This window comes from Ursus americanus, chromosome 13 (genome assembly GCF_024610735.1).
Source record: "Ursus americanus isolate L20-20 chromosome 13, mUrsAme1.1.p, whole genome shotgun sequence".
Lineage (NCBI taxonomy): Eukaryota > Metazoa > Chordata > Mammalia > Carnivora > Ursidae > Ursus > Ursus americanus.
The window spans coordinates 52,650,118-52,671,598 of NC_142139.1; the positions used below are offsets into that span (position 1 = coordinate 52,650,118).

General features: G+C 35.4%; 1 protein-coding gene and 1 non-coding gene across 2 annotated transcripts in view; both read left to right on the forward strand.

The window, feature by feature from the left end:
• Positions 1-17,692, forward strand: part of TLL1 (tolloid like 1) — a 202,162-nt gene extending 184,470 nt beyond the window's left edge. The window contains exons 19-21 of the mRNA XM_045798693.2: positions 5,904-6,117; positions 13,104-13,354; positions 14,521-17,692. Coding sequence (XP_045654649.1) covers positions 5,904-6,117; positions 13,104-13,354; positions 14,521-14,655 — 600 coding nt within the window. The 3' untranslated portion in view covers positions 14,656-17,692. The remainder of the gene's footprint in view (positions 1-5,903; positions 6,118-13,103; positions 13,355-14,520) is intronic.
• LOC123793434 (small nucleolar RNA SNORA62/SNORA6 family) lies at positions 4,975-5,127 on the forward strand. The gene has a single exon (XR_006779967.2). It is a non-coding gene; the product is annotated as a small nucleolar RNA SNORA62/SNORA6 family (small nucleolar RNA).
• Positions 17,693-21,481: the final 3,789 nt, after the last annotated feature.

Genomic DNA, 21,481 nt, shown 5'->3' on the forward strand with positions numbered 1-21,481 from the left:
AAAATATTAATAAGACAAAGTTATAGTGATTAAGTAAAATGAATACCCAACAGAGACATATGGAGGGATTAGGAACATATATTTTGGGGTTTTTGTGTGTTTTTTAAAAGATTTTTATTTCTTTATTTATTTGAGAGAGGCAGAGCACGCACGAGCAGGGGGAGGGGCAGAGGGAAAAGCGGGCTGTCGGCTGAGCAGGGCGCCCGACGTGGGACTCAATTCAAGGACCCTAGGATCATGATGTGAGCTTAAGGCAGATGCTTAACCTACTGAGCCACCCAGGCGCCCCAGGAACATATATTTTGAACTTAAAGTGACTTGTGTCTAAACCTAACTAACCATGTTATCTTGAAAAATTAAAATCCTTTTAAATCTCAATTTCTTCCTTTGGAAATTGGAGCTAATACTCAGAAATTTTTTGTGCACATTAAATGAACTTGCATATAAAGTATTTGGCATAATAGCTTATTAAAAGTCAGTAAACATTGATTTATGATATCCAAATAGTAATTATAATTATGACAATGATTAATAAAAATTATATACCATTTTATTGGATAATTCAACCATGGTCAAGTTTTTGTGTAGCCTTTTGAATTTGAAACTCAATCCTAGCAATTAAAAACATAAACTAACTTTTGCTTGTCAGAAAGCTTTCTTTAAAGGGCCAAATAGGCAATATTATGGACTTTAAAGACTATGTGGGCTATGTTGCTACAGTTTAGTTCTACTGTTTGAGTATGAAAGCATCCACAGACAATACACAAATAAATGCACGTGATTGTGTTCCAATAAAAGTTTAATTACAAAACCAGCGTGAGGGCCGGACTTGCCCTGCAGGACTCAGTTAGTTAAGAGGGTCAGGGTAAAAGAATTTGAAATCATGGAGTCATAAGTGTCTGTAATCATGTCCCTAAAATCACAGAGGGTGAAAACATTTAGCTCTTACTTTTCGTAGTAGACAGAATAATGTTCCTCATCTCCGCAAAGATGTCCATGTCCTGATCCCTAGAACCTAAGCACACATTACCTTATGTGGCATAAGAAACTGTGGTTAAAGTAAAGATCTTGAAATGGAGAGATTATCCTGGATTATCTGGGTGAGCTTGATGTGGTCACAGGAAGGAAGCAGGAGGTCAGAGAGGAGAGAAGATGCTAGACTGTTGGTTTTGAAGATGGAGCAAAGAACAAGAGCCAAGGAATGAGGGCAGCCTCGAGAAGATGGACAAAATGCAGGAAAACAGATCCTTACCTCCCTCTGGAAGGTCCAGCCTTGCTTGCCCAGTTTAGACTTGTAACCACCATAGCTCTAGGAGAATAAATGTGCGTCATTTAAGTCCCTAAATTTCTGGTAATTTGCTACAGCAGCAATAGGAAACGAATACGTGTGCTTTGTGTATGTGTGTGTGTGTGTGTGTGTGTGTGTGTGTGTGTGTGTGTGTTACGAGATCTGACTGTGTGTTAATAGCTTCAAAGTAGAAAGAAACCCTGGTTGAAAGATACTTGGGGTGGAGGGGGAGAAAGTCTTATTAGAAAAGAGATTAAGTTCTGAATGAATAAGGACAAGGATCTGTTTTACTCCTGACTTCATCCTGTCTCGGTTCTGAGAGACACACTGATTATTAAATTTGGGGTACTTTTAAAATATTTTAAAATATTAAAACATTAAAACCAAAACACAACAAAAACAAACCAAGAAAACAGAAACAAAGTTCCAGGCATAGAGGCATCCAGCAATAGGCCAATATGCTTATGTCATGTTTATTTGATTTATCATATCCTGGAGTTTTGCTAAGTTACGTAGTTGCGATTTATAGCTTCATATATGGGATATTTAGAAAACAAAACCACCTACAAATGTTACATAATTCTCCATCCACAAACAGTGTACTTGCTTGCAGCTTTCGAGGGCTCATGGAACAGAAAAGATCTTTTGAATCAGAAGGCTGAGGTTTGTATTCCCCTCTGCCATGCTTCCCAGTGGCCTCCAATCCTTCCAATATCTTGTGGGAAACCAAATGACAGTTCTCACTGAAGGCAGGAAAAGGCGAAGGATGGCTGGGACCAGGGAGCTCTGAATCTTATCTCCCAGCCGCTCAAATCGCATCAGTCCCTTTCAATCTCTTACTTTTAATGGTCACTCCGACTAAATTTTATTTCTGCATTAAATGCTATCATTTTATTTTCTTGTCCTTTGTGAATATATGTGGTGACTCTGAATGGCCTTGTCCTTTAGCCAGCGCCTGTATTTTCAATAAAAGCACCTCTACAGATGTTCGTGTGAGGCTGCATATGGCAGCCTGGCTGGTGGCCAGCTAGGTAGATTAGGCTTGCTTGGGTGTTCCAGAAACACATAGTTATTCTTTCCATAGCCTAAAACGAGAATTCAATTTTATTACTTTTGAATGGGACTTCTTAATCTCTTAGTTTGCCTTGTGGGAAATGCATTAGTGTTTCAGTCTAAAGCTCACGGTTATTTGCTCTTTTTTGGTTTTTTGTAAAGCCTAGATTAGTAGCCTTGAAATCATAGAAATATAATCATGGAATGAGTAAGGTTTAAATGTTTGAGTACTAAAATGCTTGTAAAGTTTTAGTGCAAACACTTAAGAAAAATAATTTAAAGTCCCCCAAAAGAGGGCAGTGTTTCAGCAGAAATCAGACTTTCATATGGCTCCATACATCAGCTTTGCTAGCTGTCCTGTTACCATTGTGAAGTTGAAGGATGTTTTGGGAAGCTAAGTGTCTTCGTGGGGTGAGGGGGGAGGCAGTTCTGTAGCACCGGTTCCTGGTGGCTAGAAATCTCCATATTCTGCATTATTCAGATATAGACTTTCAGGGCTCAGCACGTGTCATAAAATAAAGGAATACACTGTACATCTCACTGTATCTTTGGGAATTCTACAAAAATATTTCTGGAGATTTTCCCAATTTCCCGTGGGCCCCTATAATACCTTTCTGTAGCCTAGAAATATTTTTTATTGAGGCGACGTCGCTCTATATGGAGGTCTTTGGATGTGGCTATCTCTATGATATTAGGGGCCAGATTTATGAGTTAGTCACGCTTTTGCTTGTGTGTGGTGGAGCATTTGGGCTAGACTGACTTCTGGAAAAGGACCACCCAATCTTTGCAGATGACCTAACAAGCTGCTACCAATTCCAAGAGGAAAATTCACTAATACCTTAATGAATGAGAATTGTTTTGCATCAGTTGAGACTATGTCAGCTGCAGAACCTTTGCCTAATTTGACTCTTACTGAGTCAGTCTGATTCCATTAGTAATTTGATAAGAAGCGGGAGCCAGTTGGCTCCAGACCAGGTGTCAATATGCCCCCAGCCCGCAAGCGCACTGCCACTTTTGTTCTGTAAAACAGATGTTGCGATTCACTCCAGACATCCTGCATTTCATTAGGGAGTGAAGTAGTCACTTAGTTATCTCATTCACTTGGTTTTCAATGGACTGAACATGCGCGGTCGGTAAATTCTGATCGCATTTTAACTGTTACTTAAAGGATGTGCTTTAGAATGCCGTCACCCCATCATTCTTACAGTTTTCTTTTCTACACAGTAGGTTTCTCTGCTCTTTACATTTGTAGAGGAATGACTCTAAATTACATTCAAAAGAGACAATTGTTTGACATGCAAAGGTTTTTCAGAGGTTGTCATTTTCCTGAAACAGTGCTTTTACTTTTTCTTGAAATAACGTTGACCCTATAATTCAGAAACTTGGTTTCATAGTTAATAAAGAATTCTAAGTGCGATTAAGCCAATTGTCTCCTATTGGTTTCTTAACAGTTATAAACTGGTACTGAGACAGTGTCTATGTGGGTAATGATAATGGAAGCTGACTGAGGACCCACTCATGAGAGGTAGAAAACCTGAAGTGTTGGCCTGCCACGTTCACAGCGTTTCCACCCGTGGGCTTTGGCCGTAAACATGGAATAGGTAGATAGGTAAATGAATGACTCCAGCCAACCATCCATTCATTCTCTGCCACTGGATTGCAGAGATAATTGGCGGCAAACTGCAGTGATGGCCTGCTTTGAACGCTGTGCTTCCTGGTAAACGCACTCTGCTGAAGTCTCCTCGTTCACTGTGTTTTTCTGCTCTGCCTTGTGTTCGTTTCCTTTAAGATTCTTTGTGCGGTATTAATCTTTTTTTTTTTTTTTTTTTTTTTCACTATCCAGTGTCTTCGGTAGAGTGAAGTGAACATTTTTTACTCACAACGGTTATAACAAATAATGACTCCCTAATGCTTATTGGTCATGATCATTTTAATTTATACCTTTTTTAAGTAGGGTGCAGTGGAATACGGCAGTAGAGATCAGCCCTCTTTCTTTTCTTTCGTTTCTTCTTTTAAGTACCTTTCATTCCTTTCTCCTACTCCCTAATTAATATAAATTGCTTCTTTCATTTCTTCCCTTACTCCTCCAAAGCCAGTGATAGTAGACAGCCATGTGTTAAGGAATAGATAACTGGCCAGCACTCAAGGAGAACCATTCTTAGTCAATCTTTTTCTTTCAAAATTACAAAAATGTATGTCTTAATTAAACTTAGAATTGTGATAACTTCACAACATTGTATTAAAAAGCATGTATGCAAAAAGTTTATGTGCACACATTTTATGCTGCAGACTGCAGAAAAATTAACAAACTTTCAAGTATATATTCTATTTCTCCAGCTTTATTTTCCTTTATTTTTATATTTCCTTTATATTTCCTATATTTATATTTTATATTTCCTTTATTTTTTAACAAAGCTAAAAAAATGTTAGTGGGACTGATAGTTTATTTTTTGAAGGTATGATGATTGTTCTACGGAAGGGAAAAAGCCTTGATTGGCAATGGCAAATAACCTAGAATTCCTGGCATTATTAATAATTAGGACATTATTATTTTCAGTCTGTCTCAATTAAACTTTCCTTTGTGTTGTTTAATGTGTTACGCATTTAATGAATTTTTATTTTAAGAATTTGCTTCTGCACATCGTTAGAGCTGGGAGGTGAGGCCCCTGGCTGGCCAAGGAGCTCACAAGCATAGGTAATGTGCTACGTGAGGGCAGATCTTCTACTACCACCATGGGGGTCTCTGGCCCAGGGAGTGAAGTCTGATAGTAATTCTTGCTACAAGTATTAAAAAAAATAAAAGATTTGCTAAGAGCTATACATGAAAATTACTACACAGGAAAATTAGAGTAATTTTTAAAGGCATCCTAAACTTTGCAAGACTCTGAATAGTACAATTAAGTGTGCCATCTCTCTTAAAAGTAAATTAAAAATCATCTAGCCTAAAATCATATTAGTATTTTCTAATAATATGGGTTGTAGGATCTAAATAAAGAAGTATATAGTGAAAATGCCCTTTGATGTAGTTATTCCATTAAGATTTCCTGTGCTTAATTTTTGTGAAAATATAACAATTAATTTTTGAGCTTTTCTTCTTAGTTTAAGTGCCTCAAGGTAGGCTGATACTCAATAGTTTATGATCATCGAAACCAGAAGGAATCAAGTTTTATAAATGCAAGTGCTTAAACTTTTCAGATGCGTTCAGTGTCAACTTAGAATTATATTCAGAAGAAAATATCATTGTTATAATTTGTCTAAATTCTGGAGTTGATTGTGATAGTTTTGTGATAGTTTTGATTATGATTTAGTTGCAACAGTTGAATAGTAGAATTTCAAATGGAGTAATTGTGCTGTTTTCCTCATTATGTTTTTCCAGGGATTTTATGTTCTACTGATTTCACACTCCCTTCAAGAAGGTTCTATATGGGTTAATTTATTTGTATGTCCTGAGCATGTTTTATAGATGTGCATTTCTGCTCCAAAGAAAAGAACCCATTTTGAGTGATATGTGTTTTCTCTGTTTTGTTTTGTCTTACTTCCTCTTTCTCTCTTTTTTTAATAGGCCTTTAGTGAGTTCGAGATTGAGCAGCATCAAGAATGTGCTTATGATCACTTGGAAGTATTCGATGGAGAAACCGAAAAATCACCAATTCTTGGAAGACTGTGTGGCAACAAGATACCAGAGCCCCTTGTGGCCACTGGGAATAAAATGTTTGTTCGGTTTGTTTCTGATGCATCTGTTCAAAGGAAAGGCTTTCAGGCCACCCATTCTACAGGTCAGCAAATTAAGGTCATGTTTCTCTTTCCTAAGAGCTCGGTTTCTCTTCCGGTGAATGCAGTGGATCCTGTAACAGGAACATGAATGAATCTCTGAGCACAGCAGAAGAAATCTCACTGAAGCATTCTGTGAAATATTTGAGAGCTATGTAGCCTCCTACCTAAATATCTTTGTAGTTGTTGCACGTCTAGAAAGAAATGCAATAGTTTGATCTGAGTCAGGTTCAGTGCGGTATGATCAAGTAGAACTATTTCTAAATGTTTGTATAATGTATTCCTTATTAACTTGAGCAGTTCGGTTTATATGCTCTATTTAACAGTTAGAAATCTATGTGGTAGTATTCAAGAATTATGTTCTCTCTAACATCCTACCTGGTTGGCTAGCTTTTGCATTAATCTACTTTTGTAAACCAGATTTGGAATTTATCTCTCCATTTTACAGAGTCTCATTTGTTTTTCCTTTTATTTGGTGTGCAATACAATATTTTTCCTAATCCTAATCCCTAATTTGACTCTGTAATGAAAGTTTTCGAGAAATAAAATATAATTTAGAAATATGGAAAATTTTAGGCAAAAATATAGAATAACTTTTTTAATAATTTAGAGCCATCTTAATACTATATTTCATAAATGTCTAGGAAATGTCCTTTTTTACATTCAGTTAAAAAAAATTATAGGCAGGTGTAGTTTCCCAAAGTCATTTATCTTATAGTGCCACCTAGTGGCACTCTTGTTGAATAAACTATTGAGGCATTGCCTGGTAGGACTCTGTCTTGATGCAATACCCAGTATAGTAGCATACAAATTTGTCTATAAAACAATTTAAATGCAACAAGTTTTGTCATGGGTTTTGATTATTGTCTTTATTTCCTTTTTGTTTCATTTTGTTTGAGAAACCAGAATTTTAATTATTTCATTTTCCAATATTATTCTCCACTTTAGTATATTTTATGTTTTATATTTAAAATCCTTATGTTTTAAATATTATATTTATTTTGTATATTTTATTATGAGCATAGATTTATATTGAAGTCTATTTGTGAGAAAGTGAATATTGTCAGAATATTTATCTGATTCATACTAGTAATGGTTGAACTCATCAATAATACAAATTAATTACTTCTCATGATTAATATAAATATTTTGGTTTGAGAAGAATCTTTCATGGCCTACAAAAACTTCATACTAATGAAAGATTTTTCCATACATTTGACATTTACTCTTTAAATATTTTCCTTAACTTGTTATGCATTGAAAGGGTGGAGTAATTGCAATCCCATTACTTCATCAGTACTTTCATGATACCATAGAGTTTATGGCATATTATACATATATATGTATTAATATTCTGGCTATCACAAGTTCCAGAAATGCAGTATGCAAATATGCTGCCAAAATTCTTGAAATAGCTGACTATATATTTTTAAATTACCTACCTATGAATTTCTCTATCTTAGTTTAATAAAAACTTACTTTTATAGAATCTCTTTTTACCCTTTGTGAGTAGAAGGATTAAGATTTATATATATTATATTATATTATATTATATTATATTATATTATACTCCAGTATGTGGGTAGGGTACACTTGAGTTTTTGGTCCTGTTATGCCATTACCTAGCTGGGAACTTTGGATGAGATAATTTCTTTGGCTTTCGGTTTCCTCATCTGTAAAATACTGTTTAAGGTTTGTTACAGCTGTAAACTTCCATGATTCCTTAATTTGTATGGCCTTTGCTCATGGATCCTATTCGCATTATTTATATTATCATTAAGAATCCATTGGTAGGATCCAATTAAGTTCTAATAGAGACCATATATTGATATCTGAAGGTGTATATAAAATGCAGTTGGCATTTTAGGCAAACACATGTACTTAACTAATACACTTTACATATATTGAGTCCTCAAAAGACTCTATGATGTATTATTATCCTCATTTTTCAGATAAAGAAATTGAAAATCTGGGGGATTAATTAATTTGCAGGGATTTCTAAAATTATGCCCAAACCTGGATTTTATCCTAACTCTGTCTCCAAAGCTCACGTACTTTCCACCATGGTATGTTTTCTTTTAATGTAAAAGTTTCAGATTAGGAAGCAAATCGATATAAAACAGGTCACTGTTACTGAAGCAATAGGTAGAGATCGAATGCTTCCTTATGTAACTTTTAAAAGACCCTCTGTTGGAAGTATGTAACTGACTAGGCTCATTTTATTTCCCTGTTCAGCTCACATTCATTCAAATATCCACATGAGCCTCCTGTCACATTTTTGTTGGCAAAATGTGCTTTGGATATTGTTTAATCCAGCCCTGTCATCGTACATGTGAGGATTCTGAACTAAAATTTAAATGACAACCAAAATAGATTTAAAAAAAAATAACAGTTGGTATTAGAATCCTGGCTTCTTAACTCCTACTCATTTGCTGTTGTCAACATTTTTAGTATTATCTGTTTGTGCTTTTTTCCTCCTCACCCATAAATTTTTGCTCTCACTTACCCAGCTATCTTTTCTGGGTCGATTTGTTTTTATACTGTTACTTTCTAGTAGCCGTACATGCTAAAACCCTCTTATGTACTGTCTACAGTTTTCTCTTCTCCAAGCTTTAACAAGTTCATTGATTTCATAGTCTTTCATCAAATACTTATTTGGTTCCTGTTTTGGATAGACAATGAAGGTATTCATAATTTATGACAAAAAACTAGGAATTTATGGGAGTTTACAGGGAAATAGAAGGGATTCCTGCCTGTTGAAGCTTACAGCTTGTGGTTTTTCAGTCAGTTTCTCCAAACAAGACAGTCAAATCCAGTACCACATCAGTCCATTTTTGCTACCTGTATAGAACACTTTCATTATTTACTGACTTCTAGAATACATGTAACTATTATTGATGGGCCCTGACATACACATTTTAATTTGCTTGAGTAAATTTATATTTTTCTATACAATTTGAATTTTGTTCGTGAGAAAAACTTCTAATACCATGAATTTTGAAAACAGGTGATTAGAAATATTGCTGTAATATGGTTTTATGCCTGTTTTTTTTCACATATAACACTGTGAAAAAAAATCATAGAAATGGACTTTATTGGAAAGAGTCCTTTTTTCCCTCTGATGGTAGGTCCAAATTCTAAGGCCAAATATATTTTAATCAGATAACGGATGGTATTACACCACCCTTAAATAAACATATTGAAGAAAACTATTCAGTAGAAAAAATATCCTGTGTATTGTCTCAGAGGATATGGCTATAATACAGAAAAAGAGGGAAATGTGGAGAGAGAATCGTTTTTTAAAACATGGCCTGTCTAAAGAAAAAGCAGAGAGGGAGGCAGACCATAAGAGAGACTCTCAACTATAGAGAACAAACTGAGGGTTGCTGGAAGAGAGGTGGGGGGGGGCGGTTAAATGGGTGTTGGGGATTAAGGAGAGGGTGCTTTTGTAATGAGCACTGTAAGTGATGAATCACTAAATTCTACTCCTGAAGCTAATATTACACTATATATTAACTAACTAAAATTTTAATAAAAATTTGAAATGTTAAAAAAATAATAATAAAATAAAACATGGCTTGTCAGGTAGGACTTCTTTCCTGTAGCATACAGTGTCATACATTTAAATGTCAATGACATTTAAAAGTCAAATAATGCATTATTAAACTTCTTAGAAAGGAAATTATTTTGATCCAACTCAATTAAATTAGAATGCCCACTAAAAGCATGTATAGGTCAAATTACAGGACCTCTTTGGGAATTTAATACTTAATGGGGAAATAAACAATCACGTCTTTCCAAATTAAAATGAAAGCCATTCCCAGGCTTCTCCTCCCTTCTTGTCACCTTTCTTATCCAGCTTCATTTTCATTTTCCAGAATTCTATAGAAGATGTTCTGGCAGCTTACAAAGTATTTTCAAACAATCAATTTAAAAACAGTATTGCTGACATGCTACACTACTCTTGTATTATTCCAACTTGGTAAATGAGTTGGAATATTTGCAGGAAATGTATTTAATTAAAAACCTCCTTTAAAGGGACCGTATTAAATGATATATTGACCGTATTTTGAAGAATTGCCGCAAGCATTCTCAGAGACACTCATGAGCGATTGCCTTCATGCTGCGTGTAATTTTCTGCTCATGGAATTTCTCTCAGGGCATATTAAAATCACAGAGCTTGTGCATATAATATTTAGATCTTTGTTCTTAAAATTTTTATCCTATGGACTAAATTTTCTCTCTTTTTTTTTTCATGGTTGGATCATTAATTCCAGATTTACTAGTTTGATCAATGATCCATAGGAATGCAGTTGTGCACTGAAACAGAGAAACGAAAACAGGCGAACTTTCTGAAACATTTTAAATCGTCCTTAAATGTAATTTATTTATTTTGAATATTGCCATTTTCTGGATGTTTTCAATAAACTCAAATAACAACTCCTCACTGTCATTTTCAGATTCACAAATGTTTCATGAAATCTCCTTTTCTGTTTTGTTCAATGACCTCATTTCCTCCTTGATGTTTGTTCCCCGTGGGAGCTGGCAGAGAATTGTCTCCTCTGATCCTGGTTTTTTGTCTTGCTACTTTGTTTCTGTAAAGCAGACACACTGAAACTAGTGCCTTCTTTGTATCTCCCAGTGGGCTCCTGCAGCTCCTTCCTGGCTGTGGAATAAAAGTAATCCAAGGGCTGGGAACTTTTTTTTTTTTTTAAAAACAAATCAGGCGATTATATCAAACTTTGAGAATAGGTAAAATTTTAAAAATTTTAAAAATTCTCTAAATGAGATTACACTGGTTTATACATTTATATATTAAATTCAGAAATATTTTTCACAAAATATTTTACTGGCCTTCAAAAATACAAGTCTTTCTTTATGATAGCAGATCAATAGTGTTTTAAATTATTTTTCATTTTTTCTGGCTTTTCATTTCATACCTGAACGGATCCCTAGCAGCACAGATGATGGCATTTAGATGTTCTTACTGGACGATAATGACAGTAATGGTGGTGGCTTACACTAATATGGTCTTTTCTATGTGCCAGATACCTTTAAGCATTTTATATATATTAACCCATTCACTCTTCATCTAGACCCTATGATGTAAGTACTATTATGATCCTCGTCTTAGAAATGAGGTGTGAGACAGGGTCCCACAGCTGATGAAGGGCAGAGCTCAGATTTGGAGCCAGGTAGTTTGGCTGTGGAGATCTGTCACAGAGGAAGGACGATAATTTTTGGAAGTAGAGAAGCACCATGGTAGGAAGGATAGAATGTTTGGCTTCCCTCTGTGGGATTCAAGAGATGATATTTAAGAGATGAGTTGAGCTTGAAGCTGATTCTAACATGTTTACATTTGCAAGAGTGGCCCCTATACCAATAGATTGTGCAAGGTACCCCACCTGCCACCTGGAACATGGAAGGACACTTACGTTCTTCATGGAACACAGCCCAGTGGGAAAGTCATTCTCCTGATTGAAACCCTGGTTGGAAGTTCATCCATATATTAGTCACACACAAGAATCTCAATGTCTTTGTCTGTGACAGTGCTCATAGGTTTGGTTGAGCCTATGTGTATTTAGATACATCTTAATGGGGTTCCGTCCTGGGGATTCAGAAATATTTTGTTATTTAAAATCACCAGTATGTGGGTAAACCATATACAAATCTGAAACATGCAACTAAGTGTTTTTAGTTGTGTAATCCATCCTCACAGCGTGCCGCCGGGACTGTTTGGACGCAGATGACCGTGAGAATGTTACAGTGGTGTTTTGCTACCTAGTGTCCTGGCTTGTCCACATCTTTCCACCTTGGATTTTTGATTTTGTCCCCTCCCAACTTATCCCAGTTTTCCTGGTACTTTTCTACTTTCAGCCATGAAATCACTGCTTCCCAGGAACCTCTCAGGGCTTGACAAACAGGGACAAAACGAAACTCTACTTTCTTCTAACATTTTTTATAGCCCTTTTTTATCTTCTCCTCTGTCCCCCTGCCCTAAGTTTGCATGTGTATTGGTTGGAGGGGGTCTCTATTTAATCTCTAGGTGTTTATTGTTTGTTTGTTTTGTTTTGTTTTTAATCTCTAGTCATTAGGAAGTTTTGGGGCTCAGATTACAAAGTTTCTGAGAAAATGTTTTGAAAACTTTCATTTCTAAATTATACCTGCTGTACATTTTTATGCATACTCATCTAGTTATTTGGTATTTTTACCTCTAGTGACAAAAGTAATAACTGGTAAACCATATATTGATTAACATCTCTCTGAAAAAGAAGCTGTGAAAAGAGCATTTAAAAATGTTATTTATTACAAACAACGAATATACTTAATAGGTTCTGGAACTACAAATGTTACTACAATTAAGGATGCATGTATGTTTTTCCCAACCAGGTTAGATACATAGTTCTGCCTTAAGTAAAACCGTTCTGTATCATCTATGTAGACTTCTATATCGTGCATATACACACAGGAGTTAAATGTATTTTGTTGATTTTTAAGGTACTTCTTATTCCTTTGGATTCTGGGTTCTTAAATGAGTAAGATTAAACCTAAATTAAGGTACTGACCTTTTTTCTATAAAAATCAGTTATTTGAGACTAAAAACAGTATCGTGTGTAACAATAAAAATATTGAGAGTTACTATGTGCGAGGCACTGTTTTAAGTGATTTTCATGCAGATTCTATTAAACCCTCAAAACCCACCGAGATTGGTACTGTTATCATCATCTGTGTTTCGCGCTATGGCTCAGAGAAGCACATCACTCACCTGAAGTAACTGAGCTCGTCGGTGTTGGAGGTGACAGTCCCGCCCAGCATGCTGGTCGAGGGCCTGTGGTGGTACCCGGTGCGCCATCACACTCTACGATCACGGGAAACACAGCTGATGATGAAAATGAACTCAGACGCTGGGGAACGCCTACACACTACATCGAAATTGAAATTCGACTTGTTAAAACTCTCTGAATTTATTTCGTTTCTCTTTCCTGAGCAGAGTGTGGTGGCCGACTGAAAGCGGACCCGAAACCCAGGGATCTGTACTCGCATGCGCAGTTTGGGGATAACAACTACCCGGGACAAGTCGACTGTGAATGGCTGTTAGTGTCAGAACGGGGCTTTCGGCTGGAGTTATCCTTCCAGATTTTCGAAGTGGAGGAAGAAGCAGACTGTGGCTATGACTATGTTGAGCTCTTTGACGGTCTCGATTCAACAGCGGTGGGGCTTGGTCGATTCTGTGGATCAGGGGTAAATACAGTACCGACAGGATCCCATAGCCGTGATAGAAAATGCCCATTGTTGATTCATGATTGTTATATGTATCGTATGCAGATCGGCAATGTGTTTACAAAAAAAGGTTACATCGTATTATTGCCTCTTCTCCCTTACCTCTTCTCCATCTCTAGTGAATTTTCTCAATAATACCAAACACGAGAGATGAATTTAGCAGGTATAATTGCTTGTTCCTGTCCACAGTCTTTTTTATTCATGTTCTTATTGTGCAATAAATGTTTAAACATTTAAGAATTTAAAGGCAATGCATTTAAACACACACCTTTGACGATTTGGTAAGCTTCCTAAATTAAAGCATAAAGGAAAAGGAATATGCACACAATTCGAATTGACATTCCCCTCTCAGCCGAGATGCTTGCTGAGTGCCAGGGGCCACCACGGGTGTGTGGGCTTAACCAGTGCTGCCATAATGCTGTTCCACGGCAGTGTGTCACTTGTGCATGGGACAGAGTGCCAGATACAGGTCAGAGAGTGTCACCATGAGAAATAAGAAAAAGGAAAGCTTAAGATTTCCTTCATGCTTTTCCCCCAGGACTCCCTGCATAAATATGTATTTTGTTCCGAAGACATTAGTCCCATTCTTTGTCTACCAGTGTCTCTTGCTTGCATAATACTGAACTTGAATAATATTGAATTCCTGTCCAAATATCAGCTGAAATGAAACAAAAAACTTCTTGGTATTTAGATGATTAAAACAAGAAGGAATGGATGGTTTGGATTCCGGAAGTGGCTCTGCCTCAGAGCACCTTCTGAAACAAATTTAGTGTCTCTTTATCTTCTTTGAACCTTACTTTATTTACTTGTAAATCAAAGGAACTTGGCTTAAAATTGGGGGGGAAAAGCCCACCAAGTTCCAGAACTTGGAAACAGACTTATGTTCTAAGCCCAGCTACATCAATGCCTATGATCTTGAGCTTGTCATTTGCTTCTCTGAAACTCAAGTTTGCTCATCTGTAAAATGAAGAAGTCACTCATACCCACTTTTCAAGGTTGTTGGGAGGATTAAATCATATACCAAAAAAAAAAAAAAAAAAAAAAAATCCCAAACATGAATTACACTGAAGAAAAAAAAGTGACTCATTCTGTTGTTTATTTGCCTGTTTGTTTGTTTTTATCTTCAGCCACCAGAAGAGATCTATTCAATTGGGGATGCGGTTTTAATTCATTTTCACACTGATGACACAATCAACAAGAAAGGATTTCATATAAGATACAAAAGCATTAGATATCCAGATACCATGCATACCAAAAAATGACACCAAAACCTCCATCAAAGCATAAAGGAATGTGCATAATGGAGAGAAGACGTATTTTTTTTAAATGAAGATATTAGCACAAATGTTTTATATAATGAGTTTGACCAGAAGAAAACTATAAGACTAGGATTCTGTCTGTACTAAAAGGAAAGTTTTCAAGCCAACTCTGATCAGCATTGCCAAGATACTGGAGCTCCATGCTTGATGGTATAGATACACATAAAGCTGATGTACTTCAAGGAAGACTCCATCCAGAAGCTTTTGTTCACAGCTTGACATAGATGCCTTGCAATTCAGACAGTTCAATTCAGGGTCTGTGACCTTGCAGAGTGTTTCTTTTTGACAAGGTTTCAAGATTTGGGAGAAATAAAATGATCTTGCAGGTCATAAACTGAAAAACCCTCTTCTTGTAGCTTAGGATAATTGCTTTGGCTTTGTATCTTGGATACAGATGTGGCGAAATGGGAGTCTTTTGAGGGCGATTTGTACTTTAAATGTGGGCGTGTCTGGACGTTTGGAACCTGGAATATTTCAGCTTCATTATTTTCACTTGCAGGCCAGATTCACCTCTTTGAAACACAAACGATCTTGAGACCACTTCATTTTACTGATGTTTTGACAAGATGGAAATGCCAATAGTGTCTATTACTGCGGTTAAACCCTAGGCATCATGTATTTAAGTGCTGGAAAATGCCCGGTTGATCAGTAAAGTCAAGTTCTTTCAGTGAAAGTGCTGCCTTTTCGCACCAAATTTAAAAAGCGTTGTGATGTCTTGGGAACTTCACGAGAGAACTCCCAACAGGTGTGAAGAGAATTCTTCGAAGTGACTGCCTGGATGGTCCGTTCTCAAGTCACCAGTGCTGCTATTGTCTTTTCTGTTGTTGTTGACCTGTTGTAGTTGTTATTGCTGATGTTGTCATGGTTAATGTTGTATTTAAAAAAAAAAAAATGAAGTGGAAGTAGGCTGTGTAGTCATTGAAAAATCTCTCTCTCTCTTTTTTTTCTCTTCTTGGGATTCAGTTAAAAAAATGCAATGTTGGAAAAAAGGATTTGTTTCTGAAAGACTTTCTATGGTGCTATTCCGTAAACATTTTTTTTAAACAAAATTTTTGACCTTTGAGCCAACCACCTGTAGACTACGAATGTCTCCCTGTCTGTCTGGTGGCATTTGAAGACTAAAGACTTGTTAAATGTATCAAGAGTATATCATTGCAAGGGCAGCACTTGTCCTGTGGAACAATTACTTATAATGCCTTAGAATTCTTGCACATGATCAAACAGTTCCTCCTAGAGACACGCTTTTTTGAAAGGTTGAACACAAGAACGTATGTTAATTAGCAGCTCTGTGAGGAAACTCCATTTCCGTGACTGAAAACATTGGGTATAAATATGGTGACCTGCTTTTGTTGTAGAAAATGAATTTTCTGCTTTAAAGCCATGCGTGTTTTTAATATTGTGTATGTATATGTGAGGTTGTCTGAGTGAATGAAGCTACAAGAAGGTGACAAGTAGTGGGTGACGGAGAAGGTAAAATTTATGTGCCAAGTTCTACTAGACTCCTGTCTGAAGTAGCACCTTTCTTAGGAGGTTTCATGGACAAGTAATAGGAACTTCTAATTATTATTGACGCCATTAAAAAGACTTTTTCTTTTACAGAAACTCTATTTTGATATGTTTTGATGTTGATGTAGATTGCTGTATGACGTAGATTTGTTTCTGTTACCTGTCCGTGAACATTTGACATTTCATAAAATTGGGTATTTTTCTTCATTTTTACAAAATTAAACTAGACACACAGGTGTAGCTTATTCATTTTTGTCATTGTTGCCCTGAAAAATATTTTCTTGCATATGAATTATAATATGTAAATATATTTTTAAAACCAATCTTTTGATCTTATTGAATGTTACTTTGGGAATGTGTAACTATTGCCTGCAATATAATGAGCTTTTTAGTGGAGCTGATTTATTCCAGTAACTTCTTTATTTCTTCACTAATCTTCAATTAGCCAAAATATATCAGCAATGCGAAAGAGAGGGAAAAATACCATTCACACCTAGTGTATTACACTATGCCTAAGCCAGTACGAGGCACAGGGCACTAGCTCTTTTTAAAACTTTATGCTACCCTTTGAGAAATGTGGTGATGTTCTCATGTTGTAGTTCAGGAATGGGGGCTCATAGAAAGTATGTAATGGTCCCAGGGTCACAGTGTAAAGTTAGATGTTGAAACCCGCTTGTCTGATATAAAAATCTGTGCTTGTTCTGCAAAATGTAGTAGAATCAGTCTTGACATATATAAATAGTAGACATGTTTTTATGATGAAACCTTTCCACATAAAGTAAATTTTAGGGGTGAAATTACAGTCAAACCTTCAGGATAAATCTATTGTTCTTTTCAGGAACAGCATGACAATTCGAATATCAACTGTAGATATCTTTAAGAACCACAGTTAGTGCTAGAAATTAAAAAAAAAACAACAACACCTACTCTGTAGTTCAGAGTTAGTAACTATGGATGGACCTTTTGTTAAATAAATGCATTAAATTATTTTATCTGGTGTGGTAGGGGAAATGTAGTGTTCAACTTTAAGAATTATTCTGGATATTACAATCGACATCTTATTAGGTCACAATGAGCTGCATTCAACACAACCGAGAAATGAAAGTGAAAAGATACTTAGAAGGCATATATAGAGATGTTGCAACTTCAGGTCTTCAATGTGAACATTAATTTTTATTGTATCTGATGTCAGATATCAATTCACTGCATCTTATTTTTATATTAATTCAATTTTGGCTTAAATGTGTTGTTAAATGCCAGTACAAACAGCTTTGTTGTTATTTTGTTAATAATTGTTAGTTACTGTTTTAAGCATTTTATTAAATTAATTTTGTAAATTATTTTCAACCCCTACATCGTATATTGGTTGTGCTCTCTTTGCCAAAGTTCTAACTCCTATACAATCCTGACTATACACAGAAAAGAAAAACTGCTCCTACTTAATATGATTTTATTAAATTATTTTTCAAGTCAATTTTGAATATTAATCTACTTTATTAATGAGATCACAATTTAGAATAATTTCACAAAACAACATTTAAAAAAATGTATGAGAAATAGCAATAGTATTTCCAAGTCTCCAAATAGCCCCTTCCTATATTGGCTGGGTTTTTGCTATTTAAGACTAATTTTAATATATCACAGTACCAGATTCAAATTCTGTCCAATTTTGTTTTTGAATTTCTTAGTCTCTTTTATTTGGTTTCTATTGCTACTATATTTTTGACGGTAAGCCTCAAATATTAAATTTTGCTCTCGTGTATGGAAAAATCTCTAAAAGCAATCTCTAATGACTAATTATGATTCTTCATAAGGGTAAATATTACTTTTTAAAAGTGAACTATAGCTATGTGTGACAGTTAAAAATGACTTACTTGAAGCAGTTATCAAAATGTTTGGAAATTGTATTTAGAGACAATGGGAATAAAACTTGCTTTTTGGAAAACTTTTAATACCACTTGTGAAATCTGGCATGGGAGGAAGAAAACAGGAAAAATAATTACCCTCTGAGGATTTATAACTTGAAGTAATGCCTTCTATTTTATAAGAAAAATTATGTAAAATGAGCATATCAAAAAGAAAACAAAAAAGTTGATCTGTGAATGAGTTAAAGCTTTTTATGCTTCAATGCATAGTAAGTGGTTGCCAATGAAGAGTTAGCTGTTAATCTTTAGTGTTATTTTTATAAAATTAAGACACGTTGTCATTAGCTTAAGAAATAATTGATGTAATGGATGGATCTAATACATTGTGAGATATTATAATTAGTCTCCAAACTTTCTGTTGACATCAACTTGTTTCATTGTTCAGCCGCAACCTGCCCCCCCTTTAACCCCCACCATGAGTATATTCACCCTGCATCCAGGCTTGCCACATGACTCCCGGTCAGCTTCCCCTTTAGAGACCATGCAGAATGATTCCAAAAGATTATAGGGCCCTGAGTATATCTCACTATATACAACTTCCCTCTCCTCCAATATTTTAAGTAAAAAATTAAAAAATCAACTTCTAACTTTAGAATACTTGAAGTGGGAACATATCTGGGTTAAAGCAATTGAAGACAGAAAACTTAAGAAGCCAACATGCAGCTTAAGACATGTGGACAAAAGATCCTGGTATCTGGTCTTGCCTTAGCTCCTAGCGTGGAGGCATTGAGTAAATAACGAAATTACTGGTATTATTATGTGTTATTTCTATGTGAATACAAGCCACTGGCTTCACCAGTCCCTCTGCTCTTACTGTGCTCTGTCTACCTATGTTGTTTGTGTCACTGAGAAACCAGTTACCTGGCATCTCATTTTTGCCCAACTATCAAGCTTTTTGGAATATCTGCATCTGAAATAAAAATAGCAACTAAGGTTATTCAAAGCGACCTATAATAGTAAAAACATGTGCTCAATGTTCAGTGTATTTTACAAATTACATTTAAAAAATCAGATCCACTGGTGCTTCTATTAAATATTATAGGGTGATTATATTAGTCATAGTATTTAACTATACAACAAATCTAAGAACTGACAAATCTCATATCTGTCAAAAGCTCTATTCCTAATAGAGAGTAGTTTGGTTTAAAGAGAATAGAGAATAGAATAGTTTAAAAGAGTAACTATTAGAAATTTAGCTAAAAATGATAATTTTCCATCAAAATGTGGAAGTGCATTTATCTTCCCTCATGATATTTTTATGTCAGAATCAATGACTCCCAGAAATGACAGCTAAATGCTAAAATAATGGTGATAAGGTTGAGGTCAGGGGGAGGGGTTTATTTCAAGGAATGCCATTAAATTATTTAAACAGGAAGATTGCCAGAAAAGACAAATAAAAGCAAAGAATTACAGATAATAAAGCTTAGATATGTAAAGCTACTCTAAAAGAATAATTAGTGAACATAATTTAGGAGGCTATAATTAAAAATCAAGGTAAATTACAAGAAAATTTTCCATAAGTATCTAATAAATTTGTTAAAGTCCTTTATATACCACTGAATGTCTATTATTTGTGTTTGAATTACCCAGAAGTAAAGGGTCCTTCATAATAAGTTTTGTCATTTTCAACCCAAAAGAAATATTACAACCATGTAGTTTACTCACTTATTTTTTTTTTAAGATTTTATTTATTTATTCGACAGAGATAGAGACAGCCAGCGAGAGAGGGAACACAAGCAGGGGGAGTGGAGAGGAAGAAGCAGGCTTCCAGCGGAGGAGCCTGACGTGGGGCTCAATCCCATAACGCGTGATCACGCCCCGAGCCAAAGGCAGACGCTTAACAACTGCACTACCCAGGTGCCCCTACTCACTCATTTATTTCATTTATTTCTTATATTCCATAAATATTCCATAAATATTTGCTTAATACCTTCGAATATGCTCAGCACTGTGCTAAGCACCAGAAATTTAATGAAAGTTTGAAAAAGAAAAAAAATCACAATTTTTGCTTTTGTGAAGGTTAAATTCTAGCTGAAGTGATAAACATTAATTAAAAACAATCACAAAGTGTCAAAATTGCAATATAAAACATGAATTTGTATTTTACAGCCATTTCTGGGAACATTATTCCAAATAGCCTGGTTTGCATTTTGGGACAAGCATTAACATTCATCCTTTCCTTCTCCTTGGTTTTCTTTCTTTTTTTTTTTTTTTTTAAAGATTTTATTTATTTATTTGACAGAGATAGACAGCCAGTGAGAGAGGGAACACAGCAGGGGAGTGGGAGAGGAAGAAGCAGGCTCATAGCGGAGGAGCCCGATGTGGGACTCGATCCCGGTACGCTGGGATCACGCCTTGAGCCGAAGGCAGACGCTTTAACGACTGCGCTACCCAGGCGCCCCTCTCCTTGGTTTTCTACTATCTTCTTGCATTTGTTCTTTTTAAAATTTCAATTGCCCACTAAAATTAGCTCTTTTTTTTTTTTTTTGCATCAATCACTTGTATTTTCAACTTGTAAATTATTCATTCTCAAGATGGATGATCGGGGTGGCTTAGCATATCAAAATTCTGATGTTTATTCATGTAATTAACCAATAGAACTAAACAATATAACTTACAAAAAGCACTACCAATGGCCAGCACCAATAGTGCTTGATAAATTCTAATTCTTATTATGATACATATTAAGATTCTTGAAACCCCAAATCTCCAATCAATGCTGGCCTAACTGGTGGAAAAGGGATGTTTTGCAATTGCAGTATGACTTGTGGGACAGTGAAATGCCTCACTGCTTCACTATTTGCTACCCTCTCCAAGTCAACATCCATGTTTTAAATGTTGGTAAAGTCCCTGGGATACTCAGACCTCATACTCATATATAAAGCACTCTAGGGGCATATACTTGCAATGTCATGGCCCTGCAGATAATGCTTCATCCAATGTGATGTGATGCCACAATAAAAAAAAAAAAAGTTATAAAATGTTTAGGTAATAGTAATCCAAAATAACAGGTAGCATAATTAGACTTTAGAACATTGGGTACTAGAATTACCATATGTAGAGTAAAATGACTTAAAAAAAAAGAGAGAAAATATGTGGAAAAAGTATAGATACTATGAAAATGTTGAGATTTTTAAAAAGCATAAGTTGAATTTGTAGAAACAAAAAAATACAGTAATCGAAATTTAAAATTTAGATTAGGTACAGCGAAAATATATTTAGGTACAGAGAAAATATATTTAGAGTTATGGAATAGAATGTGAATATTCAATATATGTTATTAAGAGTTTAAAATGTGAATATGGAGAATGGAGGAAAATAAAATATTCAATAGATAA